The sequence below is a fragment of the Lutra lutra genome, chromosome 12 (genome assembly GCF_902655055.1).
Source record: "Lutra lutra chromosome 12, mLutLut1.2, whole genome shotgun sequence".
NCBI lineage: Eukaryota > Metazoa > Chordata > Mammalia > Carnivora > Mustelidae > Lutra > Lutra lutra.
Genome location: NC_062289.1, coordinates 81,165,109 through 81,191,246, shown reverse-complemented (window position 1 = coordinate 81,191,246; position 26,138 = coordinate 81,165,109). Strand labels below are relative to the sequence as shown.

The 26,138-nt window shown below is 49.3% G+C and overlaps 1 protein-coding gene across 1 annotated transcript in view; it reads left to right on the top strand.

Moving 5' to 3' along the window:
• Positions 1 to 276: 276 nt before the first annotated feature.
• The window catches only part of LOC125081803 (transmembrane protein 132B-like), an 86,310-nt gene continuing 60,448 nt past the window's right edge, over positions 277 to 26,138 (top strand). Inside the window, 2 exon segments of the mRNA XM_047696512.1 lie at positions 277 to 403; positions 4,034 to 4,093. Coding sequence (XP_047552468.1) covers positions 277 to 403; positions 4,034 to 4,093 — 187 coding nt within the window.

The window sequence follows — 26,138 nt, the reverse complement described above, 5'->3', positions numbered from 1 at the left end:
CTGTCCGGGACCCCCCAGGGAACCCCTGCCTACTTGTGGCGTGGTACTACAGTGCTTCCCCGTGTAAGTATTTCACTTAAGTCATCCCGTAGTGCCAGAGACTTCCAACAACGCACCAGCCACCGAAAGACAAATCTTTGACTCTGTTCTTATTTGTGCGAGCTCTGAGGTTCATGCCTTAGAAGCAAATGTATGTTCCTTCATGGGGATCAGTTTCCATTCAGATCACATGACATTCTGAACGGAAGAATGGTAGACATCTTGCCATTTCGTACAATGGAGGCACATGTGCGGGAGTGGTGGGAAGGCCCGTCATACCTCCGTGTCAGTACTGAGTCCGCCTGTGTAGGCCGTTGTGAGCTCTGTGCCAAGGAGAAGGCACCTGCCCGTGGCAGAAACCCCAGTGAGTAGCTCTGGTACAAGACACCTTCAACAACTTCTCTCATCACCTGACATTCTTCCAGAGGGGGAAAGGATATCGGCCCCGGGTCCCAGGAAGATTGTAAGCTCAGCTCTCAGGGCGAAGACAGCCCCTCCTTCTCTCTTTGTGGTCCCATTCTCCTAAACGACACTATTGTCTCATCCAAGTGGACAACTGAATCTGAGAGGGAGCTCAGAGCTGGGGAGGACTGCCAGAACATGTTGGCTCTCGACACCTGCTTCAGGAGGGAAGGGACCCATGGCTCCTTCTTCTGTGTGTGGAAACTGACACTCCCGTGGGTTCACTGAACGACCCAGAGCCAACACAAAAGTCGAGGAGAGCACAAGCACCCTGGGCTTCTGTGTCTCCAAGCCACATACCAGCACCGCACTCTCAAGAGGGGAAAACAAAAACAAAAACAAAAACCCACAGCTCTGACGTGATGAGCATCTGGTATTTGCCAGGTCGTTACAGTGATATTCCATCCCGTATAACCGCCAATAACAAATGCACGGTGTTGCTTCTATTTCCATCTTCATTTTACACGCAACTCAGGATGGGCTGGAAGCTCGGAATGGTAAAGAAAACGGATGGACTGCCCGGGACCTCAGCTCCTGGGAATTCACTTGGAGAAAAACTGTCGGACACGAAACCCATAAAGGATGTTCTCTGGGGCGCTGGTTCTAACAGGGAAAAGTTAGAATGTCCCTGAGTGAGGGAGCTGCCCAGTGACCTGGGGTGTGATGGTGACGGTGGCTGCCGGAGCTGCCTGGGCCCCAGGGGTGGCCGGTGTGGAGTGCAGCCCCCGCTGGTTCGTGTGGGATGGGATGAGTGAGCAAGATTGAGCTTCTGACGCTCCAGCTGTTAAATGCTGGGGATCCCAGATAACATTTGTACACACAACTCTGACTGTGTAATTCAGGTTAAAGACAAAAACAAAAGTAAAATATGGAACAAATATTAAAGATCATTAGTAGGGTTTTCTCACGGATAAGAACAAGCAATTCCAAACTTTTTTTTTTTTTTTTAATGTGTTCCAGAGCCGAAGGATTTGGTGGACACAGAGCCCCGGATGAGAGTGGGGTTTCTCACCGATGGAGAAGCAGGTGCAAGGTGGACCAGACCGGACAGCCGGGAGCCCAGGCCCCCCAGTGCGGGGTTGGAGCTGGATGGAGAGGGACAGATGGACATCAAGACGCAGACAGACAGTAGGTAAAGAAAACACACTCTCTCTTTGTTTGCATTGTTCAATTTTATTTTTTAACAGCTTTATTGGGGTGTAAGTGTTACACGTGTATTTGGACCAAGTCAGATAGACGGACAAAGACACCCATGGAGGAGGCCAAAAAGACAGAATAGTGGAGCCTGGGGGATACGTAGAAAAATGGAGGGGAAGACAGTCAGGGAAACAAGGGGAAGGATGTCAGAGAGAGAGTATGTACAGCGGCAAGTTTTGGGCTGTGACCCCTGCATTCTGGTGTCCTTTGTGACCCTGCTGAGGTGGTGGGGTCCGCACATTCCCACCCCAGCTCTGACCGCAAGGATCCCCTCCGATTCCTCTCTCACGCCTCTCACTTACACGTTGGCAAAGCTCTGCCTAATTACAACCGTTACTCGTGTGCGTGAAAAAAATCTCCTTGTACATCTTGGGCTAAATTAAAATTTAATCAAACTTCAGATTGCTGCAGAACCGATGAGCCCGTGACAGCTGCTGGGTGAAAACCCAAACCTGATTAGATGTCCATTGAGGGATGATCTCCCGAGGAAAGGTGTGGGGCTATTGAGACTCTAGTCCAGGATAAGGACTGTATTTAAATATGAATACAGCCTTCTGTGTAGTTTTCTTAGGGACTGGCTGGAGCCTCTGTGGGTGACTGCTGTGGGCAGGGAGGCCTGGGCTGCGGACTTGGGCTGATCCCAGGTACCAACAGAGGGATGGAAAGTGGAAAACAAGGACAGAAACCACAGGGAGGGAGGGAGAGAGACAGGGATTGTAGGGGAGAGGGGGCAGAGGAAAGGATGTCAGTGTAAAGAGATAGAAGCCACACAGGCTTACATGAAGGCAGAAAGGGACAGACACAGGCAGAAAGGAAGGCTTGGTGGCACACCAAGGAAAGACATCAAGGGCATCCGGATGGAGACACCAAGTGAGAAGCAAACTGAGCCAGGCCAGCAGCTCACGAGTCCGCAGCCGGAAGGCAGCCAGACCCAGAGCGGCAGACAGAGAGATCTACAGAGGCAGCAAGAAAGACAGAACAAAGGAACCGACAAATCTTACACCTCCCGAGTCAAGAGCTCTTTGCTCTGAACAAAGTGGATGGCCTTGCTGATGGCTCCATGGCGGGAATGCGGTGTCGTCACTGTCACTGACCCCTGGGCTTCTGGACTGTCCAGAGCATGAGCTCTGGCCAGTGGCTTCTATGGAAGGTCAAAGCCAGGAGGCTGGGAGAGCATCCCTCAGAGGGTCAGGGACCGTCCACGAGGTCTTATCCACCTGGGCTCCCTGGTGGCCACAGACACCGGAGGAACAGGTGCTGGAGGCCCCTGGAAGGGCAATGGCGAGGACTAGAGGGCGTGGCGGGTGCTTGGGACAGGCAGGCTCTGTTCCCACTTTGCATAGCTTATGGGCTGCCCGCAGCACATTGTCCCCGACATTACAAACGGAGAGAGGCAGAGAGACAGCCTGCCCGAGGTCAAGTCAGGAGATGCTGGACCTGGTTCTCAAACCCAGGAGATCATGCTCCTAAACGCTACACTGTTTGGCTTATCAATAAAATAGGGGCACCTGGGTGCCTCAGTGGGTTAAAGCCTCTGCCTTCAGCTCAGGTCATGATCCCAGCGTCCTGGGATCGAGCTCCGCATCGGACTCTCTGCTTGGCAGGGAGCCTGCTTCCTCCTCTCTCTCTGCCTGCCTCTCTGCCTACTTGTGATCTCTGTCAAATAAATAAATTAAAATAAAATAAAATAAAATAATTTGCTAGCAATACCTAAAACCCATTTAGTACTTGTTCTGTGGGGCCGCTGAGCCAAGCACTTTCCACGGACTATCTCGTTAGTCTGCAGAGAAAGAGCCCTTCCTGACTCTTTGTTTCCCTCCTTTATCTTTACACGTGACTCGTGCTATGATTTGTACACTCACAGCCATTTCAAAATTATTTATTCCGTTACTTGTTCACGATCTGTCTCACCCATTTAAATGAATCTTCTGCTTTCTGCTTTCCCAGGATGCTAATCCCATGAGGGTTTCCCTGTACCCAGATTTTCCCTGTCCCCCATCGATAGAAAACAGACGAAATACACGACATACCTGTACTCACAAAGAGCAGCGTGGGTAGGCACAAGACCGGGGTCATTGAGAGAAAGGGACAGCACAAAGGGAGCCCTACAGTTACTGCAGCTGAGCGTCTGAAGGCAGTTTGCAAGCGGCAGCTCGGGGAAGAAGAAACCGCACAGGACCCAGGAGTCAGGATGAGCCGAGAGACAGAGAGGAAAGGTGAAAGCAGTTAAGGTAATGGGACTGGAAGAAAGAGGCCTGGGGAGAGTTCCAAACACCTGCAGAGAGGTCCCCTTTCTTCTCTGGCTCCGTGCTGTCTGTGCCTGCATGGGCTTCAGTTCCCAAGACCAAGAAAAGCATCACCAAACGCCGGAAGCTGGACTGCTTCCCTGACTCACGTGAGGCTGGGTACAGTCCCCCTGGAGGGACCGTATCACACTGTGTGTACTGGGTAGAGTCGTCCTTCACAACAGGACCAAATCAGCCCTACAACAAAGGCCGCTCTGCACCTGCCTTCGTGAATCTTAAAAACAAGTTTCCAAAGAATAAATGATCTGCAAGTCATTTAACATCATGCTGGAAAAAAAGGCCAACACGGATTAAAAAAAAAAAAAAAAAGTGCAGTGGGATCTGTGTCTCAACAGTGTAGAATTCACAAGGTCCAGGAGCCAATAAAAAAATCATCAAGCCTGAAAAAAAAAAAGCATAAAAATATGAACCATGGCCAGAAGAGAAAATCAATCAATAGAAACAGATCCAAAGATGAGCGAGATAATCAAATTAGCAAACAAGGACCTTAAAATAGTTAAAATAGCAAACAAGGGCCTTAAAACAGTTAAAATAATTACGGTTAATGTCAACTCTATGTTGGAGAATGTAAAGGAAAATAAAGAAAAGCATGGATATGACGAGGTGAGAAATTAAAGGTATAATAAAAGATTCCAACAGAAATTCAACAGATGGAAAACACAGTATTTGCATTGAAAAACGCACCAGATGGGATTAACAGCAGATTACACACTTCAAGGGAAAATAATTTGACGACACAGCAGTAGAAAAATATTCAGAGTAAATATTCCAATCTGCTGTAGAAGCTCAGAAACAGGTTTTGTGTTAATACACAAACAAACAGGCATGGGTAGATTCCAATAAAACTTTATTTGCAAAACCAAGCCGTGGGCCAGATTTAGCCCAACGTCTCCTTCCATGCTCCTCAAAACCGCTTCTCCTCAAAGCTTCCCAGCCTCAACCAGTTGCAACCCCAGCCTTTCTGTTTTCCAAGACAAAAATTGTAGTGTCATCCTTCTCTTGTACCCGACATGGAAGTCACAACAAATCTTCTCAGATCTTTTTTCCAGACTATGGCCACTCTGTACCAACTGCACCACCAGGGCTAGCCCCTTGGATGAAACCATCACCAGCTCTTGGCTCTCTGACCACAACCCTCCCCTAAGCAGTCCTGGCTTCTGCTCTAATTCCCTGTCAGGCTTCACTCCACAGAGTGGTCACGGCGAACCCACCTAAATGCCTGTCAGATCTGGCTCTTCTCAAAGCCCATCTCACTTACCCACAATATATGATTCTGGAAGGACTTATCAAGGCAAGAACCTCTAGTATGACTCACGATGTCCCACCTAATCTTTCCCCACTATCTTACTCATTCCCGGCATCTCCCCATTTTCCCTTATCCTCACTGGCCTTTAACGTGTGGTTAGGCCATTGATGTTTTCCATTTACCCCTTCAACACCTGTCTCCTGGGCTCTGACTCAGTGTACCGTCCTATGCAGAGAATTCTACAGTGAAAGCTCCTTCCCACACACTCTGTGTCCAAGACCCCGATATGTCTTTCCAGGAGAGGTTAACCTTGCGCCTTGACACCCACTGACCAACCCAAAATGCAGCTGTCATAGGAAAGATGGGAGGGCAATAAACATAAAGAAGAGAGGAAAAGGAGGGGAAAGTAGAGGAAAAAAGGAGTGCATGAGGCTGAAGGGATGTTCCTCAGAAGCCTGTATGCATTTGGAAAGCCAAATGCTGGGACTTGGTTTTCCCTGTCCATCTTTCTGCTGCTACTTCTTCAACAACTATTGCCTGAATGCCTGCCAGACGCCAAGCGGGCTCCTGGGTGGTGAGGATGCAGAAGCATCGTGACGAACGTGAACTTCTATCTTGGACCTAACACACATTCCTGCGAGGAGAGAGAACGTTAGCTGACAGATAAGTATAAGAAGATGGCTGTCGCATGTGCAAAGGACAGGTGTGACCAGGCAGGTGGGGAGACCCCCGCAGCGAGCGCCACCCCACACCAGCGAGAGATGACGTGGTTGGCTTAGGTGTTGGCGATGTCGAGGAAAGGCAGTGGTTGGATTCTGGACACATTCTGGAAGTCAGAGGCACAACGGCTTCCCGGACGGATGTGGTTAGAATGGTAGAAGCGGTGAGAAGGACTCCTAGATTATTAGTTTTCCGAGCAGCGGGGAGGATGACAGCTCTGTCTGCTGAGGCAGGGAAGGGTCTGTCTGCCAACATGAAGAATGGAGCTGGAGGAACCTTCTGAACCCTGGAGTTACCAAAAGCTTAGCTCAGCGGACCCTTAACAAATTAGATTTCCCAAACCCCATGTTGCTGGAAGCGGTGATCAACAGGAATCCCACTGTATTGGAGGCTTGTTCTCAGAGTTACAAATGATGCCCTTTGAACTGGAGCTCACACTGGAATCACCACGTAATCATGGCGGACTGGGAATGCAACACTTTGTTAATTGGCCAAGGAAGAAAGGGCGTCTGGAGCAACGCAGACGGCCTCTTTCCAAATGACAGTTGGGTGGATCATTACTCGAGAGGCACTTGCTGGTCTGATGCTACTGAAGGTCTGTGTGGCCTCCTAGGGGGGTGGTAACATCCAAGAGCCATGTCCCTAAAAGCAGTGGTGGACACCTAATGAAGGCCATGGTCATCTTCATAGTGGGGTCAAGTTGTTCCTCATCACAGGAGAGAGCTGGGACTCAGGAGAGGCGGGGTTCTGACCAGCGCAGCCCCTACCTGGCCAGGTGTCCTCGACGCATTGTCTCTGAATCCAGAGAGCAAAAATATGACCTGGAAAACGTATCACCCACCCCCTCCATGCCTCAGTTTCCCTCGGGGGTGGAGTTTGACTGGATGATCTCCCGTGTTGCCATCCAAATCAAGTATCATCTGAGAACTCTGTGCTATCGATATGCGCTGCATTGAGACAGGGACACACAGCCCAGTGTCGACAAGAGGCAGGAGGGTAAGTGAGTGACGCAGGGTGGAGGGGCAGGTGCAGACAGAGCAGGAACCATACAATTGGGGTAGCGGTTGCGGAGTCTGGGGCCAAGCTGCCTCTGGGGAGCATCACCATCCCCATTTCGCAGATGGGGACCATTTCAGGGGTGTCCAGAGTCTCACCCCAGCTCACAGTCACCCATTCCTGGAGCCAACACAGAAGCTGTTGTCGCCCCAGAAGGCTTGGAGGACCCTAGGGCAACACTAAGTCCCTCGAGGTCCTCAGGAAGGCCATCCGGAGCAGTAGAAATGGCACCTGGCAGGCCTGGCTCAGGTCATCCTTCTGCCTCCTGGAGTCTTAGGAAGACTTAGGAAAGCCTGGTGCGTGGTGAGTTGGTTTGTTTCGTTTTTACAGAATAATTTTAATATGTGTCCTTATGGCTTTTAAAAAAAAATGTAAACACTTCTTTTGAAAATGACATAAAAGAAGGAAAAATGAAAGAAACAATGCTCAAAGAACACCAAAAAATATTATAATCATGGGCTCTTCTTAAGCTTCCTAAAGACAGACAACGTGTCCCTTACGATTACGTATCGATGGACGCGAGCCCTGACATCGGTATCCGCAGGTTCCTTATTTCCACGTGGAATGTTAAGTTCATGTTGGTACCATCCGCCCAGCAACGTGGAGGCAGATGAGGCATCTTTCCTTCCTTAGCCTTCCTTCACGGCACTCAGGGCAGCCCCTTTTGGGATCTAGAGAGCTGGGCTAAGGGGTTAAAAACATGAACTGTTTAGTTTAGGGCCGAATGGTTCTCCGATAGCTTTGGTTCTGAAAAGCATGTGTTCTGTCCATGCTTTCCCCTGGAGGATGGTGGGCGGGGTTGTAGGAGAAGAAGGAGACATAGCAGGCATCGTAGAAACTCTGGCCGGAGGTCACAATATTCCTCGGGAGATTCCGGCAGAATGTCGCTGGCTAAACCGCGGGGACAGGCAAAAGTCTGTCTCCATCCAGGAGACTGCACTGGAAGGGGTCGATGGCCTGCCCAGTGTTCCCTGGCCCCGTGCACTGTCTGCTGCTCCACATGGGCTTAGAGGGCACAGCTGAGCTCCAGCTGTCGATGCCAAGTACTCATCTCCAGGCAGGATGCCGTTGAGCCGCATTTCCCAGGTGCAAAGGGGGCCAAGGGAACCAAGCAGGCTGGCCAGGGGGTGCTGGCTGAGGGGGGGGGCGGGGGGCGTGTTTTCGCCGTCTCTCTGATCACAAGCCTCCTGGGAACAGGACCCCACACCCTGTTTAAAAAACTCCCCTGGTGCCTGCAGTGGTGCTGTGGACACCACGGAATGAGGGTCAAATTTCTCCAGGAACCAGCCTTGGACCAGGATGAGCAAAGGATGGGGTAGGAGAAAAGTTGAGTGATGGAGGCCCGTACCCTGGGCTCATTCCCACCTGAAGGGGGCACCGCTCGGCTCTGCTCCCCTGTCTGCCTGGGAGTGTCCCAGCCCGGGATTGCTCAACGTCCCATGCTTTCGCGACACGCCCTACATTTTAAGATAAAATATTCCCCCTGGTTTTCAATTGTCATCTCAAATCTTTAAAAGGAAGCAAAGCACAGCAAGGCCAACCCGCACCATCTCCCACCCTGTTTCTTGCTGCCCACGACTCCTAGTGCTACCTCCCCCACCTCCGGGCTCCCCTGCAGGGAGGGTGGGAATGCATGACTTGTCACCAGCCAAGGTGACATTTTCCAGGGTCAAAGGTGGTCCTGGGAAAAGGAGCGAGGTGGCAGATCCCACCCCACCCCCAGGCCCATGGCGCCCCCTCCCTGGGTCTTTTTAAAGGCCCCACTCCTTCTCTCAGGAAAGAACCAGCAGCTTCTTCAGCTGGGTCTCGATAAAGAAATGAAGGCACGACTACTCCACTCAAGGATGTGAGTGGTTTTGTCTGGTCTCTAATTGTGGGACAGAATACTTCCTCCACCACCCAAGAAACCTCCCCCCAAAAGGCAGGAGACTTCTGTCTCTGGGTGGAATGCCCCTGCAGCCCTCACTGATGCCAAGAAATGAGGTTCCCTCATGCGTCCCGGCTCCCACCCTGGAGCCTGGCACACGGGACCTCGGTCAGGTGTGTGGAAAGAATGACGGGCCACCTGTCCCCGAGATCTGAGCAGCCTCCCACAGTTCACCAAGCATTTCAGGACTTCGGTCCAACACAGCGGCTGACCACTTGGTTTATCTCACTGGTCCCCCCGGGGACCTCATTAAAATGACACTAAAGGAATGAAAAAGTAGAAAGCTCACAAGTAAAAGGTGCCTTTGGTGATCAAAGATCAGACTCGTCCTTTCTGGAACCGTGGTGGGGACTGATGAAGTGAGCAGGTGCGTAACGGAGGGTGTGAGGGAGGAGGAGCATCAAAGTGGGACGTCGGGTTCTGTAACGGAACACAAATGGGGTACAACTCAGAAGTGTGCAAATATATGTAAAACTAATCACTGTCTAAGCAGAGGAAAGTGGGAAGAAGTCCAAGGGTGCTGCTCACGCACCTGTCAAGAAGAGGGTCGGTATCAGCACTGTCTTCAGGGATAGAATATCCCGTATCTGCGCTAATGAAGTCGCCACTGGCCACACACGGCTACTGGGCACTTGAAACGTGGCCAGTGCAACTGGAGAACTGAATTTTAATGGGACTTAACGTTAGATCAGTTTTCGTTTAAATGACCACATGCAACCAAGGGCTGCCCTATTGGGGAGCTCGGACGCTGAGGTCTCTCGGGCGGCACCTGCACACGCGTGTTCACGGCAGCATTATTCACAGGTGGGGAGACAACCTAAAGGCGGACGGATGAGGGGATAAAAGATGGGACATATGGGAACACACGTCATCCATGGAAGTTGTTCATCCCTAAGGAAAGGAAACCCCGCCCCCTGTGACAGCGTGGAAGGACCTGGAGGGGTCCGCTCAGTGAAATAAGCCAGACACAGAAGGACAAGCGCCGCGTGCTCTCATTCACATGCAGAACGGAAATGAACGCGCAGAAGCAGAGAGTACGCGGCGGTCGCTGGGGGCTGGATGCTGGAGGCAATGGGAGATGCTGGTCAAGGGTACGAAGCTGCAGTTATGAATAAGACGGATATGTCCTGGGGCTCTAACGGACAGCGTGGCCAGGACAGTCAGCAACACTGTGCTGCACCCCGGAAAGCGGCTTAGAGAACAGACCAGAAGTGTTCCCACCACACGCACCTGTGAAACGGGACCTACGCGAGGTGATATTAACTAGTTTATCCACAGCTCTGTGTGTCCTCACACCCCGATAAATCTGAAAACAGTATTTTTGCACAAATACATACATAAAGACCTAAAACGAGAAGAAAACCTGCTGCGCGGGAAACAAAAGCTGGCCTCTCGAAGCATGGGAACAAGGTTCGGGGCAGCCTGCGGTGAGAGTAAGAAGAGAAGGAAGAGGCCTCCGGTCCTGACTTGTTTCCCTGAAGCTCCCCCGTCACAGTGTTTCGTGATCAGCATCTCCTGCAGTGATTGGTTTTCGAAGCTCAGAAATTCCACGTCAGATTCTTTGTCTTCCGTTAAATACAAGTAAAAGGGGAATATGGTGCTTAACAAGCTGTCAGCACAGTTCGGCCTTGTTGCTGTAAAGTAGGGCGTCCCTGCTGTCCACTTCTCCGTGCACGACCCTCGGAGCATGACCGTGGACGTGGCTGTGTCCAGTAACGGACCTATAGTCTCACCCATGGCCCTGCTGGGGGTGCCGCGGTTCTGACTTTTCCTTAGGTAGTTCAGAAGTTTAGCATGAGCGTGCGTCCTTTCCCATAAAAACAATGAGGCCTTTCCAGAAAAAAAGCCACCCACAGGTGTCCATCCAGCGGCAGGGCCGTGGCAGTGCTGGCGGAGAGAGGCTACGACTTTCCAGGCTGTGACAGGTGCGGCCAGGGGCCCCACGGCAGGTGCAGCGCGGAGCGCAGGGTGGGGCTGACCCCGCAGGGCACCTTCGTTCCTCACACTTGGGGAAACCGGGGCTCCCCGGGGAGCGAAGGGCTTGAGAAGGCAGGTAAGCAGGGACCTTCCGAGGGAGGGGAGCGTGGGGCAGGGGTGGCCACAAGCTGGTCTGCGCGCGCCATCTAGTGGGCACCCCGGGGACTGCCGCCCTGGGGCCCATCAGAAGTGCGGTTGGTCAAGTGAAGTCGCTTAGGAAAAGGTGTCCTGGGCTCTGCACTAACCTATGCAAAAAAAATGGTGCCTTGTCATATGTCCTGCCGGTTCCCCCCGGGGGGCGGGGGGCACGATCATTTACCAGCTACATCTAATCCTACTGGTCGGTGACCTCACCCCCGGTTATGAAGTATTTCTGCTCTCACCACTGCTCTCAAGTGTGTCCCCTTGGAGCACGCTGGTGCGCAGGGGAGAAGGAGCTGTTAACCTTTACCGGGCGCACGTCATGGGACAAGCACTGGGCAATGTCATTGTCTCACCGTTGATTCTCCAAGGAACCCAGATCATTGTAGGGAATGCAGCTTTCTCTCTACAGAGAAAGAAACTGAGGCTCCTCCGGTCCAAGAATGCCTCCTAGACCATGGGGCTCCAGGAGCAGGGCAGAAAGGGCGGATCTTAGCCCGTGTCCCCTGGTGCCGGGAAGGGCTTTCTCCTCCAGCACACTAGTACCCAGGAAGCCGGGCGGGAAGCCGGGCGCAGACTTTAAGCAGAATCCCAGAATTAAAGGAGATGGAGGTGGGATTTCAGAGCAGGTTGGGGTCAGTCTGTGCTCATGAACACCTGCACGTTTAGGACACTGCTTTGAGATAAATAATCTAGTTCACCTGGTACAAATAAAGGTGACTTTTCCTTTACAAAAAGAAAATTACGTTCTCGGAGTGCAGCCTTTCTATGATTTTACCACCTTTAAGGGTGTGTGTAAAACAGAAACAAATAAAAGCCTTCCTGTAATGACTCTCCATTTTGCTATTCAGGGCTCATCAGCCAGCGAAAACAATTCCCGAGCAGAAGTCGTTGATGGATGTGTCCGTGAGATTGGTCATAAATATTAATGGTATTGACAGAGCCCTAAAAATGTGTCCCGTCACATTCCGGCGGCAACAGAAACCCTCAGAATATTACACTGTTGTGTTTCCATGACTGACAGTCAACAGTTTCTTTCATTGACTTGCTTAGTGGTGTCTATGCTTTCCCTTCGTCTTCAGAAATTATCCATCGGTAAAGGTTTTCCCGAGTAGACTTGGGTCAACTGAACAGAACTGAACGTCTCAGTGGGTTTTCCCTTCTCCTTCTCTACCCACTTGCACTCTGGCATGAATCCTTTCCCTTCCTCGATTTTCACTGTGCGCCAGGAAATGGCGTCATCTCAAAACGCCAAGCGAACATTTGTGGTACCGAGTTGGCCCCCCGTCTTCGCAGGTGTTCACGTGCTGGGTTATTGGCTGTGGGTGGCTGGATGGCCACAAAGATGGTTACCGCTGGTCGCTTGCACTGCACATTGACTGGGTGGCCTGGGGCCGAGGAGGCAAGTGAAGGAGCACGTGTCAGTATGGCCGCGGAAGGCCTACCATGAGTTTGTAGATGAAAAAACCACAAGGTGGTGAATTGCAAAACTACAGGTCCCACCTACAGGTTGTCCTCCATGTTTTACTCAGGACTTCTCCTTGAGTGCTGTCTGGGTTTTCTCGGCTCTTCTGGGGGGGCCGTGTGTGTGTGTGCATGTGTCGCGCACACTGCATTTTTGTCCTGTTAAGGGGCACTCTTGCGGGGGCAGGGGGAATAGGAATTGTATATGCTTCTAACTCCTCGCTGCTAGAGCCGGCAAAGCCGATGGTCCAGTGGCATTGTGTGCTGCAGTGCCTCTCTTGCTCACGGGAAAATGTGCTTGGAAATGACGACCATCAGTGGGAGCTCCGAGACGGAGTGAGACCAGCGCAGACAGTCTCTCTTTTTAATGCGTTCAATTTTTAGCCTTTGTTTAGCCAGTTTTAGGTGGCCATGTGGTGGTGTCCACATCCCCTCCCCTGCCGAAAGGTGGTCTTTCTGGAACACCCTGCCTCCTGCTCTTAGAGTTCAGTAGCTGCTCTACACTTACTTTATTTTTCGCACATATGCTTTTTCTTTTGAACTCATTTAGGCTTGTGGGACGTTGCAAAAACAGGACAAAGAATCTCACGTATGCGCCTCCAATGGTGGCATCTTCTGCAGCTGAAGTACATTAAAACCGAGGAATTAATGGTGGTACCTGACAACTCCGCTACAGCCCTGACTCGGTCGGTTTTGACTTTTTTTTTTTTAACCCAAATTCGTGTGTGTGGGGTTCTCTACAGTTTAACCCCATACATAGATTCGGGTAAGCACTAGGAAGCCAGATGCAGAATTCCCCCGCAGGTAGGAAAGATCATCCTGGTAGCAACCTTCTGCCCCTTCCCCTCCCCGCCCGCCCCCCCGATCTGTGCTCCATCTCTGTGGTTCTCTCATTGCAAAAAATGGAATCTGAATGGAATCTTAGAGGATGCAACTTTTTCAGGTCAGTATTGACTTTTCAGTAAGCACACTGCCCTTCGTGCCCGGCCAGGTAGTTTCCTGCATCCGACCATTCCTTTGTATCACTGAATGGTACCCCACGGCATGGCCGTACCAGCGTCCGCTCACCCATCCACCTGCTGAAGGATGCGTGGAAGGTTTCCAGTATTTTGCCAACACCAATAAAGCTCCTCTAAGCATTGATATTCCGGCTTTTGTGGGAACATGTCTTTCCCTTTCTCTGGGGTACATGTCAAAGAGTGTGATGATTACCAGGTTGTAGGGTGAAGGAGGGTGGAGTTTTAGAAGAAACTTTGCAGAGTGTTATCGAGAAGAGCAATACCATTTACTTTCCCTTTAGCAGCCTAAGGGAGATCCAGTTTCTCTCCGTCCTTACCAGCCTTTGGCGATGTCCCAATTTTTAATTTTACTCATTCTAACAGGTGTACAGTTGCATCTCATTGTGGTTTGGGTTGACATTTCCCTGATGGATAACGATGCTGGACATCTTTTCATGTGCTTGTCATCCATGTATCCTCCTTGACGAAATATCTGTGTTCACCCACGTTGTCTTGTAGGATTTACTGTTGTTGCTGTTGTTTTCTGTTGAGTTTTGTGAGTTCTTTATCTATAAGGTCTCTTGCCCCAGAATGCTCCTCTTGGCTGATTTTTTTTTGGGGGGGGGTGTCTTTTTGCCATAAAGACTAACTTTTAGAGAGGCCTGACCTGCTTAACCTGCCTAAGTTGGTCCCCTCCTTTCTAGTCTCACTCACTTCTTTTGGTATGGTTTTGGTTTGGTTTTGTGTCTAGTTTCTTCCATTCAACACCAGTACAGTACTCACTGGAAATACTGTTGGGTTCATTTGTTCATCTTACGCTTAGACTTGTGATTTTTAGTCCTTTCTCAGCGTATTGACATTTTTCCAGCATCTACAAGTGAAGACAATTCGAGAAGATGCGGAATTGTCACTCCTCATCCCACATGCCACGCCCTCAGTCCCACCCACTACAGGGAAATAGTATCCGTGTCCGCTGCCTTATTGGTCCTTGTTGTCCTTCATGGCACAAAATCCAGCATTCACTTCATAATGGAATAATCTCAGGGCAAACCGGAAGAAATAAAACCACATCAATATTACCATGTAAGCAGGGGCTTGTATTAGGATGCTCTGGTCTTCAAGGAAGAGAACATAAAATGTGGCATTCAAACAATAAAGAACGTTACTATGTTTTGTGACAAGAAGACCGGAGATCAGGGGACTCAAATAGGGCATATGTGCATGAAACAAAGACACAGAATGGGAGAAGAACAAAATAGTAATAGTAGTTCTTTGTAGTTTATGCTTTCCAAGTTGTCAACAAGGACCTTGTATTTCTTTTCTAAGTTATTAATTTTTTTTTCGTTTTGCAGTTATCATGGATTGACCTGCAGGTGTAGGAAATACGGCAGAGCGACCTCAAATACCATTCACCAAGCTCCCGCCAATGGTACCATCTTATATAAATATTGCACAATATCACAACCAGGAAGTGGTTATTATTAATATTGATATTATTATTATCTATTTATATTAATAATTATTATTACCTACTGACATTATTCAAATTTGGGTACTTTCACATACATTCACGTGTGTGTCTTTGTGTATTTCCTTCTACATAATTTTTTCACCTGTACACATGTGTCTCATCGCCACCCCATGGGAGAACAGCCCATCTTTCCAACGCTCCCTCTGCCCTCCCAGGTCCCTAACTCCTGGCCACCACCAATATCTTCTCTTTCTCTGTAATTTTGTCCCTTCAAAATGTTATAAAAGGGAATTATATAGAATGAGATATTTTGGGATCCCCATTGGGATTTGGGTTGTGCCACTGATTATTCAACTCTTTCCCACTGAAGACATTTGAGTCATTTCCAGTTTTCGCGTTACAAATAAAGTCACTGTGAGTGTTCACAGGCAGGTTTTTGTATGTACATTTGCATTTCCCTGGAACAAATGACCAAAAGTGCCATGTTGGATCCCATGGTGACCTGCATTACTTTTTGAACTGCACAACTAAAGTTAAAGAAAAAGATTCCAAATATAAAGCAGGCATAAAAGTGAGGCATTATTCCGAGGATTGGGATCTATGGATCTAGTTGATCCAGATCCCAAGATTTTAGATGCAAATGAGGGTAATAACCGAATTTCATCTGTAAGGGAAATGGTCAGGAGGATTCATACTGAAGGAATGATATTTCCCCCAAACCAGCAAACACCATAAATAGAGGAAACTTTTCTCAACTCGTGCAAAGACAATTCAGGGGGGAAGAATGCTTTTCATGAACCCTTCACTTCCCCATTCAGCTCAATTTCACGGCATTCAGCTGTCTTCTCTGCTGCCATGAAGACTCCCAGGAAAACAAACAGACTCACAACGGCCGTTATTACCAGGTTATAGATATTGCTCTCGCAGTTTCCGTGGTATATTTAGCTTCAGTGGTATCTGTTCAAAACGAAGACGTGACCACCTTAGCAGTAAATGTGCTTTAACTGCACATGTTTAATTATAAGTTATCTCCATTTCCATTTAAAATAACTTCACTTCTTAAGAAAGAACTATTACCCAGAAAACAGAGAAAAATATCCCCAGCGATGGTCATTACTCAGCTCGCTGAAAGCCTCTAAAAGCAGAGGATCCAGGCGGGTCTTCCCAGCAGGGGCCCCACCACAGCCACTCAGCCATCTTTCAGGGAAGACAGGAGTCACCGCCGAGGTCCCATCAGTGCCCCCACCCCGTCCTCATGAAGCTGTCTGGCTCCGTGGAGTCCGCAGAGGGAGAGGACACCTCCAGCCCCTGCCGGCTCCAAATCAAGGACATTTACAACCACAGCGGCCTCAGGAATGTTTCCCTCACAGACCCGGACCTCACAACCAGCCCCTTCTCCCCACCAGTGGGACGGCGGTGGGCTCTTCTCGAAGCTCGGGCTCCAGCCTCCACTGTGCACCTGGGTCTTCTGCTGTGGACGGGGAAATGGAAAACCAGCAGAGGCCCACCCTCTACCCTAACAAAGGAACATAATAGAAGGAACTCGGGGGGCTTCAGCCAAGGCAGACACAGGCCCCTGGAATGCTGTTCAGACTCTAGTTCCCGACATGACCTCTCACTCCAGCAAGAAAGGCCCCCTGCGGTGTGAGGTGCTGATCTGTGTGACAGAGACTCACCATCATAAGTGAAAATCTGCTTGTACCCCAGGATACAGGAAACCAGAGTGTGACACCCACCATGTGACCTTTAGGGTGAGGCAAACTGCAAAATGTAAACTCAACAATCAAGTTTAAGGGGCCCATAACCCTTTACAGGACCACCCTCACTTCTGACCCCAACAGGACGTTCAGAGGGTTGTCCCAGTCACCCTCCAACTCAACAGTTTGCTCAAAGGATTTGCAGAGTTCACGGATGCTCTTGCACTCATGGGGATGGCTCTATGACAGGGAAAGTGTACAGATCAAAATTAAGCCAAAGAGAGATACACAGGACAGAGACTGGGTGGGTAAACTCCATTGTCCTTTACACGGAAGTCTTGTTTACACGGAATTTTGGAATTCTGTATAAATTCCATATTGGAATATTGAAATATATCCCAATATTGGAATATTTTTATTTGTTACAAAGAAATGTGCTTTCACACTTACCTCAAAACTCTTCCCCTTCGCTTTTGATACACATGTGGATGATGAAAATACTTAGCCAATACTTACTGGTCACTTTCTCAGACACCATTGCAAGCGCTTCAGAGGAATAAACCAATTTCAGCCCCACAATGCCCCCACGAGGTGATGAGATGATGGCTGGCAATGGCCCTCAAAGCCATGTGCGTAGCTAACTCTAATAAGTCGCAAATGTGACCTTCTTTGGAATTAGAGTCCTTGCAAGGGTAATCAGGCTGAAGATCTCAAGATGAGATCACCCTCGACTCTCTGGATGGGTCCTGTAGTGGGCTGAGTGGCGGCTTTTCCAAAAGATACATCCATTTGGACCCTATCCATGTGATTTTGGAAAGACTCTTTGCAGGAGTGACTAAGTGAGTGATCTTGAGAGGCACTCATCCTGGATTAGCCAGGAGGGCCCTAAATCCCTCAGCAAGTGTCCTTGTCAGAAGAAGTGAAAACACAGAGAAGAGGCCACGTCCATGTGGAGATGCAGGCAGAGACTGACCAGAGTCTTCCACAGCCAAGGAACACCAGGAGCCACCTTCTTCAAAGGCATGTGTCTTCCCATGGTCTTCCCTCTTCTTCCAAAATCATCAGTCATATGGGATTAGGGCCAAGCCCCATGCCTTCATTTTACCTCAATTACTCCCTTTAAAACCCCTTTGTCCAAACACAGACACACTCTCTGGTCCTGGAGGTTAGGACCTCAACATGGGAATTTAAAAGGATGGACGTCATCCTGTAACTGTCAACTTCGCAATTGCTTAAACCCTCTGGGAGACCCTGCGTGCTCTTGAAAACAATGACTTTTCTCTAAGCTTTGTACTTTTTAGTCCTCCTCCTAACTGGGAAATAACAGTGTGCTGTCATGAGTCACTCAGAGTCAAAGTACACCAAATCCCTCAACGCTGTTTTTGTTTTTTTTTTTTCCCAAATGATTAAATATTACTTTCTTTCGGTTTATAGCATAATCTAAGTGACAGCCGATCCATCAGCTTATCTGCCGATGTTTAACTACAGTATTTTGCATTCATCATTCCCTACTTATATCAGTCTTTTAAGAAGAGGAATAACTTAATTCTGCCTCTTGACAGCAGGGAAATTAAATGGTGAGCCATAAAGATGAGTGTTTCTCTGGAAAACAAAACACCAACTGCAGATCTATAAAACCACACCAGAAGTATGTCACCCCAAAATGAGATAAACAAAGACGAGCTTCTGGAAAATCCTCTCATCATACCAGAAAGTAAAGAAACTTTCAGACCTCAAACACAACCTGCCAACGGGTACAACCATTTTGGGGAGGAATCTGGTAACTTGGAAAGTAAAACACATATTCCCAGGAACAGAGGGATTCTACTACTATGTATAGACTTTAAATGTTTTGCATCATATTTTTGACCACAACCCACACTATTAATTAGATTTTGCGGGGCAACTCAGAACACACACATGTGTACATATCCATGCACACATGCAAATCTTTGCAAGCTTGCAGATGGACAGTGTTGGGGAGGAAGAATTTTCTCTGCCCTTAAAAGTCCTTCCAGATGCATTAAGAATCACATGGGCATGAGACAGACAAACAAGAGAAAAAGAAATTTAGTTTTATTCCTATGGGAAGCCAGAGACTTGAAACTCCAAAGAAGCAACAGGAATCTAATGTGAGCCAAAGGAGAGGGATAGGGCCTGAGGATACAAAGGGAAGACAAACTATTTTCAGGAAGGCAGAGGAGATATTTGGAAAACAAAGTTTGCCTTACCATGCAGATAAGTTTCTTGTAAAGAGGAATCTCTATTAATAGCTCTTTTCCTGGTGCAGGTGGGCATTTGAGGGGGAGGTAAATGAGCTTTTACTTTGATCTGCTTAGTTTTCATTGCTTTCAATGAAAAATAGGCTTTCTGTCAAAGTGGCCCATCTTGGGGCTGCTTGCTCTTATCCCCTACAACAATATTAACTTACCATGTGGTCTCAGAACTGGACCAACTCCTCCTCATAGTGGAAGTGTAATTCACTGACATCTGGCCTGCAGGGACATCGTGCCCAAGATCACCCTGATGTACTACATCAGTGACACGGTGCTGGTTGGACAGTACAAGTAAAAGATGCCTAGTCAGTGGAGGTCTTGGAAAGACACACATGCTCCCGAGGACAGGAAGCTTTGGGCACGTGCGCTCTAGTGGGCGCAGGTGGACAAGACAGCCTCTGGGAAATGAAAGGCAGACAATGGAAGGGTTCATTTCCATCTTGGTCATTGTGATGAAGTTCTAGAACATAGGTGAGGTTCTGTGGGGTGAGGTCCAGAGCCAATGATCAGGAAAGAATTCTTGAAACATCTTTGGTGCAAAATGGTGGTTTATGAAATTACAGGGACAGGACCCCTGGTCGGGAAGAGCTGCTGCCCCCGGGATGTGAGGACTGGTCTATTAAATACTTGTAAGTTTGGGGGCGGGGGGGGGGGTTAGGGATGGCGTAAGTCTCTAAGGAATTTTAGAAGCAAGGTTTCTAGGACCTTGAGGGGATAGCTATTGTCTGGGGAAAAAGTTATTCATTACCAGTAATAAAACCTTTTCGTGAGACCCTTTAGACGTATATCAGTGGGTCATAGGCTTGGGAATGATTGTTGACACTATCTTGGAGGCTTAGAGATAAAGTTTCCAAAGGAAGTATTAAAGTAGACTTACAGGATCCTGGCTGGGGGTAGGGGGCCGGTCAGGGTAGGATTGTCCTTTGCCCTTAGCAAAGCCTTAAGGTGGGGGTAGTTGAGTCCCTAGAGGAGAGTCACTCTGCCTGTTTTAAGGGCTTGTCAGTAGGTAAAGAAATTTAATAATTTTTCCTCTGCCTCTGTTTCCCACATCAACTGGGCATCCCTGGGCCGAATTTTCTAGGGCTGCGAGGCAGTGTGCGAGGAAAGGAGTTGGCCACGGAGAATCCCACACGGGATGCCTCAGGAGGTGGTGTGTCCTCCCCTCCTGGTCTTCCTCCTGCACCACTGCCAGTGATGCTGGAAGGGCGCTCCCCCCTGCCAGTTCTCCTCCCCACTCCCAGAGCTCACCACCCAACTGGGTGGCGCAGCAGGTCTTGGGCGCCAGGCCCAGGACGTTGGCAAAGGAAGACGGCCAATTGGGGAGAGGCGGTTCTGGACAGGAAAGGGCACCTAAGGAATAGGGTGTTGTCATGAGATGGCGGGGGCGAGGAGCAGCTGGTGGGGTGGGCCTGGGCCAAAGGCGAGGCCCGGAGCCTAACTCAGGTGGCTGGGTGGGACTGGGGCCGGGCCTGGGAGATGCTTCCGGTGACCATGGGCCTGGAGCCAGCTGGGGGCGAAGTTCAGGTGGTCCAAGCAAGCCAGGGTTGGGGGCAGAGCCAGGGGCTGAATGAGGGTGAGATGGGGTTGTGGGCGGAGCTTACGTGGGCAGGGCGGGGCTGGGTCGGGAGGCCGGGGTGGTTAGGGTATACCTGGGGTAGGGCAGGGCCGGGAGGGAACTGGGGAGGGACTGGGCTGGATCAGCCTGGAATCCGGCTGGAGGCGGGGCTGCCCCTTGCGAGGCCCCGGGGACTGAAGCGGTGGAGTTAATCCTAGAGGAGCGCGGGCCAAGGTGGCTCCGGAGCCACGTAGGTGAGGACCAGCAGCGACTGGGCGTGGACACTGGGGACCTGGGGACGTAGTGTGCGCTCCTAGCGCGTCGCTGGGTCGAGGTGAGGCAGGCGCGGGTGGCTTGCGCTCAGGCTCTCGGGCTCGGGAAATTGCCTCGGATCTCGGGTTGTTTCCAGGAGTAGGGAGCCTGACCTGGAGTTTGGCGAGGGGCGAGAAGGCTGGCGGCCCCCGAAGCGCTGGGGCTCTCGGAGCAAGCTTAGATGGACGGGAGGCTCCCGGGTGCTGCCCCAGAGTTGGGAAGGGGCGGGACCAAGGGGAAAATTCCGTTGATTGTCCCCCCAGCTTTCTACCGCAGGTCCTGCTTAGGTACTGCTGACGGGAGCTCCAGCCCTAAACGTGAGGTCCCTGCCCTGTCCCCAGCTCCGTCCTTCCGTGAGAACAGAGGATGGAGAGAAGTGTCCACAACTGGGGTTCCACTGCCCCTTTCCTCAACTGGGGGGCTGGCGATGCAGGACAAAGAAACCCAACCGAGGGGTCCCAAGAGCCGATCTTGGCCCACGGAGCAAGTCACCCCCATAGCACTTGTTTCTTGCCAGAAATCTAGGCTCTCCCCCGCCGGCAGCTGAGGTTGATTTCAAAACAATTTGGGGGTGCTGGTGGAGATTGTGGGGTTCAGAGGAGATGGCGTCTGGGGGAGGTGGGTGCGAATCTGCTGAGTAGACCTGGGCTTCCCCCTCCACAGCAGAAATGCGCAGACTCTCTGAGTGGGGGACTTTAATGGGCCCGTAACACAGCGCCTAGAACATTCCAGAGGAGATCGGCTGGTATTGCCTGGCTGTTTTCTTCTGCGCACGTTTTATGGGGTGGCCACAGGGATTTGGCGAAGGCAGGGCTGGTGGTGGGGAGGATGGAGGGTAGGTCCAGCCTCTGGGTCCTAGGAGCTGTCATCACAGGGACCCCTTCCTGCAGGACACAGGCCCCGAGGAGTGTCAGGGTCCGGTCAAGGGTAAGGGAAAATGCTGCCCACGTTGAGTTGAAGGATCTGCAGGTCGCAGGTCTGAGCCCTGGGGCCCTGGTGGCTATAATCCACAGGTGTGCAGTGTCTGCTCCTCCTGCCCTGTCCCTGGGCGCTGCAGGTTTCCCTGTCCCAGAATGGGCTGACTTCTGAAAGCCAAGAGCGCATCATGAAAATCGCTTCTTGGGGCATCTGGATGACTCAGCTGGTTAAGCCATGGAGTCTTGATTTTGGCTCAGGTCAAGATCTCAGGGTTGTGAGATCGAATCCCAGTCCAGCTCCCTGCTCCTTGGCAGTCTGCTTCTCTCCCTCTCCCCCTACCAGTATGTGCTCTCCCTCCCTCTCTCTCTCAAATAAATAAATAGGTCTTTAAAAAATATAAGAGTCACTTCTCTCGGCCAGGAAACTTTCTCCTTAAAGCTGGCCTATACACAGTGGAAGGGACACTGCTAAGTGACATTTAAATGTGGGCTTTGCTTACCCAAAGTCACTAAGCATAGCTGGAAATTCCCTGGGAATCCCCCTTCTTTGAAGCTGAAGATTCTCAGACAGACCAACTACACCCTGTTTTCCCTGCAAATAATCCTCTATTGTTTAAAAATAGTTCTCCTTTCTTCCTGGAACTCCAGGTACACGGGAGTGGGATGGTGGTGTGGGTGAGGCATTTTTCTTTCCTGTTGGCTTGAAAAGGAAATAGATCTCCAGGGTCCATGCAGAAGGAAGCTGGGTGCATGAATAAGGAAGGGCCTTGGACTATTTTAGGTGGAGTCGTCCTGAAGGTCCTTGAGGAGGCTGACCTTGGAATAGGGATAGGCATGAGGAAAAAGAATGGGTACCTGGAGGACCCTCCCAGCCAGAGCAATTAAAAATTTTTGATGTGTTTTTAATGGAAGGAGGTGTGCCTTCCTGTTGTCTGGTGGCTGGGACATGGGTGTAATGACTGGAGCCCCAGCCTCTATCTTGGACCATGATGTTACCTCAGGAATGGAGGCTTCACACAGTGGAGCACAGAGAGAGTGGTATCTGGGTCTCTGATGCTAGCCCTGGATGATAGCCTCTAGATTTCACTGTCGTGAGGGAGAAATAAATTTCTTTCTGATTAAGGCTCTGCACTGTGGAGTCCTTCTGTGATTCACCACTGAACCTGATCTTGTTGGATAAACCTGGGAAAAAAACCTTCAAATTTTATTCTAACCTAGAGGAAGTGTTTGGAGGGTTTGAAGCCAAGGAATGACCCAACTTATTTCATTCTTTCTAAGGCTCGCTCTGGCTGCTAGCAGAGATTAGGCACTAAGGTTCCAAGATGAGAAGTAGGGCAGTTGGTTGAGGGCTCTATGGCTGTCTAGCAGACGACAGTGGTTGCATTAATTGATGCAAAAGTGCTACAGGTAATGATGGATGGTCATACTTGGGATGGATTTATGTGCTGTGTACTTTGGCTTATCAAATGTTTGGATTTTTTAAAATTTGCTTTTTGGAGGAATAATTTAGATGCAGTAAAGCATACCCATATTCAATGTATAGTTAGAGTCATTTAGATAAATACACATATCTATGGAACTAGCATCAGAATCAAGATCTAGAACATTCAAAAAAAAAAAAAAAGATGTAGAACATTCCATCACCCCCAAAAGTTCCCTCTTATTCCTTCATAGTCAGTACATGCAGGAACTCTGTCCCCAGGCAAACTCTAGTTTTCTTTTGTCACTACAAACTCCCTTCTTAAACATCACATCAGCATTTTCATGCAGTGTGATGTGTCCAGCTTCTTTGAGTCTGTAAATGCATATAAGATTCATGCACATTGCTATGTGACCCTAGTTTACTCCTTTTTATGGCTGAATAGTATTTTATTGCTGGTGATAGATACACCTCCACTTGTTGAACCTCTCACATGTTGATGGACACTGGGATTGCTTGCAGGCTTTGACTATTTAAACCAAGCCACTACCAACATTCACGTGCAAGTCTCTTTGCTAGGAGCAGAATTGCTGGGTCTTGAATTAGTGTTGGCTTAAGCTTTAAAGGAGCAACCAAGCTTTTTCCCAAGGGGTCATACTGCTTTTTACATTGCTGCTAATGATCATTGAGAGGTCAGCTTGCCCCTCATCTTCACCCAACCCTTGGTATTATCTGTCTTTTCAATTTTATTCCTTGCTTATGGACCCCTGGTTGTATTCCCCCTGCTGATGTGCCTAGCTGAAAAGCCACATTTGCCAGGAGAGAGGGTGGCCCTGTGGCAAGGTCTGAGATGTGAGGAGGGGTTCTTGGGCAGGACTTCTGGGGAAACCTTTATGCTGGGATGGTCTTCTCACTCTGAGATGGCAGCACAGAAGAGTCTCCCCTGGGAGAGTCATCCTCTCCACTACACACCCTGTGAGCAGCCCCCAGATCTGGAATGGGCTTCCCAACATCCTGTAGTTTGAGGCCCTCTGTAGACATCTCGGGTAGGTCCTGAGTTCTTGGTCCTCTCAACTTTGTGGTTCATTTTCAGAGCACATTCTCGGTTTTTGAAGCTCTGCATGAGAGTCTGGAAATGAATTCCTCTGGGGAAGGTAGCCAATCTTTCTGAAAGCTTCTTTGTAGTTGGGTGTTGGTAGATCTGCATCCACAGCCTAGGGCCGAGAGGCCCAAGTTGGGCCGAGATTCAGATTCCTTGGCCTGATTTCTCCAACCATGGAGACAAAGACATGAGAACATAAACATCCCATGTGAGCCCTGAGTCATAGCTCCTCAGAAAACACAAAGTCTGAGTGGGAGAGGAGGAAGAAAAGTCCATGTAAATACACCACAAATTATCATCAAGCAAATAACACCTTAAACTCATTTGTGACTTGCCAACTTTCCACAGAGATAATTACATATGGATCTTATACAGTAATTTGTTGGCACTTCCCAGAAGGAATGTGACATTTCAAATGAAATTAAGTTCAGAATTTAAACATCTTGTTTGTAAACTGCTTGCTGACCTAACTCGGTTTTCAAGCCTTCCATGAATGATTTTGTCTTTGTCTTTTTCTTCCTTTCCTCTTTTTTTTTTTTTTAAGTAGGCTCTACACCCAATGTGGGGCTTGAACTCATGGCCCTGAATTCAAGAGTCACATGGTCCACCAACTGAGCCCTTCTTCCTTCTCTGCTTTAGTGATAGAGAACCAAGGGGTCACCATCGATAGAGACTTTCCTCACCACAACCATATCTTCCTGAGAACCTTCGTGTAAAACATGCAGAAACCTCCTTTTCCTTAGACCAGGTGTCATGAAACTACAGGCATTGCCCAAATCTGGCCCATCTTCTGTTTTGCAAATGACATTTTATTGAAACACAGTCCCACATTTTCATTTCGCATCTTCTATGGCTGCTTTCCTGCTGCGTTGTGACGGCGTTTTCAAGTTCTCTACTTCTTCTTCAATCCTTAAAAGATTTGGGTTCTATAGTGGGAAACACAGAGTAGGTGCTGGAAAGTACTTGTTTAATGAGAGAGTTAGCAAGTGTGAGTGCAGGAGGCATTGGCTGGTACATCTGTGGAATTGTGCCGCGAAGGCTCTGCTCTGTTCTTGCCGACCCCAGCAAATCTCATCTGGGACTGTCTTCTGTCTGCTTTAGAAGATCTCTTCCCAGAGTAAGTGACTGAGGTCGAGTGGACAAAACTAAGTAGATAGACATTGATCAAGATATTCAAGAACCTGGGTGATTGCAAACTCAACATTCTCGTTCTCAAACCCAACACTCATTCACAACCTCTGAGACAGGCTTTCCTTATGCAACCTTGTTGGACCATGGGTTTTGGGAACCCTGGCATACCTGAGGAACATCCCCTAAGCCTCAGTTGCAAAAACATGGGGAAGGCATGAGATTTGTGTGTTATTTAAGATGCTGTCCATCAGCTGCAGTTAGTAAAATGTCACTGGAAAGTGGCTGAAATGAGAGGACTTAATTCTAGGATTATTTCATAACAAGAATTTCAGAGGTGATTGGTACCTTGGTTTGTTCATCCAGTGGCCCGGCAGTGGCATCCAGATGTTTGTGGTTTTCCACTCCACGACACCCAAGACACTGGCTGTCACTCATCCACACGTGTCCTCATGATCACAAGATAGCTGCAGCTCTTCCGAATATCACAGGCTCACACTGCTCATCCAAAGGCAGGAAGAATGAAGTTTCTTCACAGGTCTGTCTCTTTACCAGGGGAAAACACCTTTCCCCAAATCCTGCATTGGTCTTCCCCTCAGATCCCACAGATTCACAGTGAGTCCTGGATTCAGAGGAGTTTGGTAAGGCATATATTTGACATTTTTAGGATTCATAGTTGGGAGCAGGCCCTGTTGCCAAGGATGTAGTCAATAGGTTTCCTTGTTCT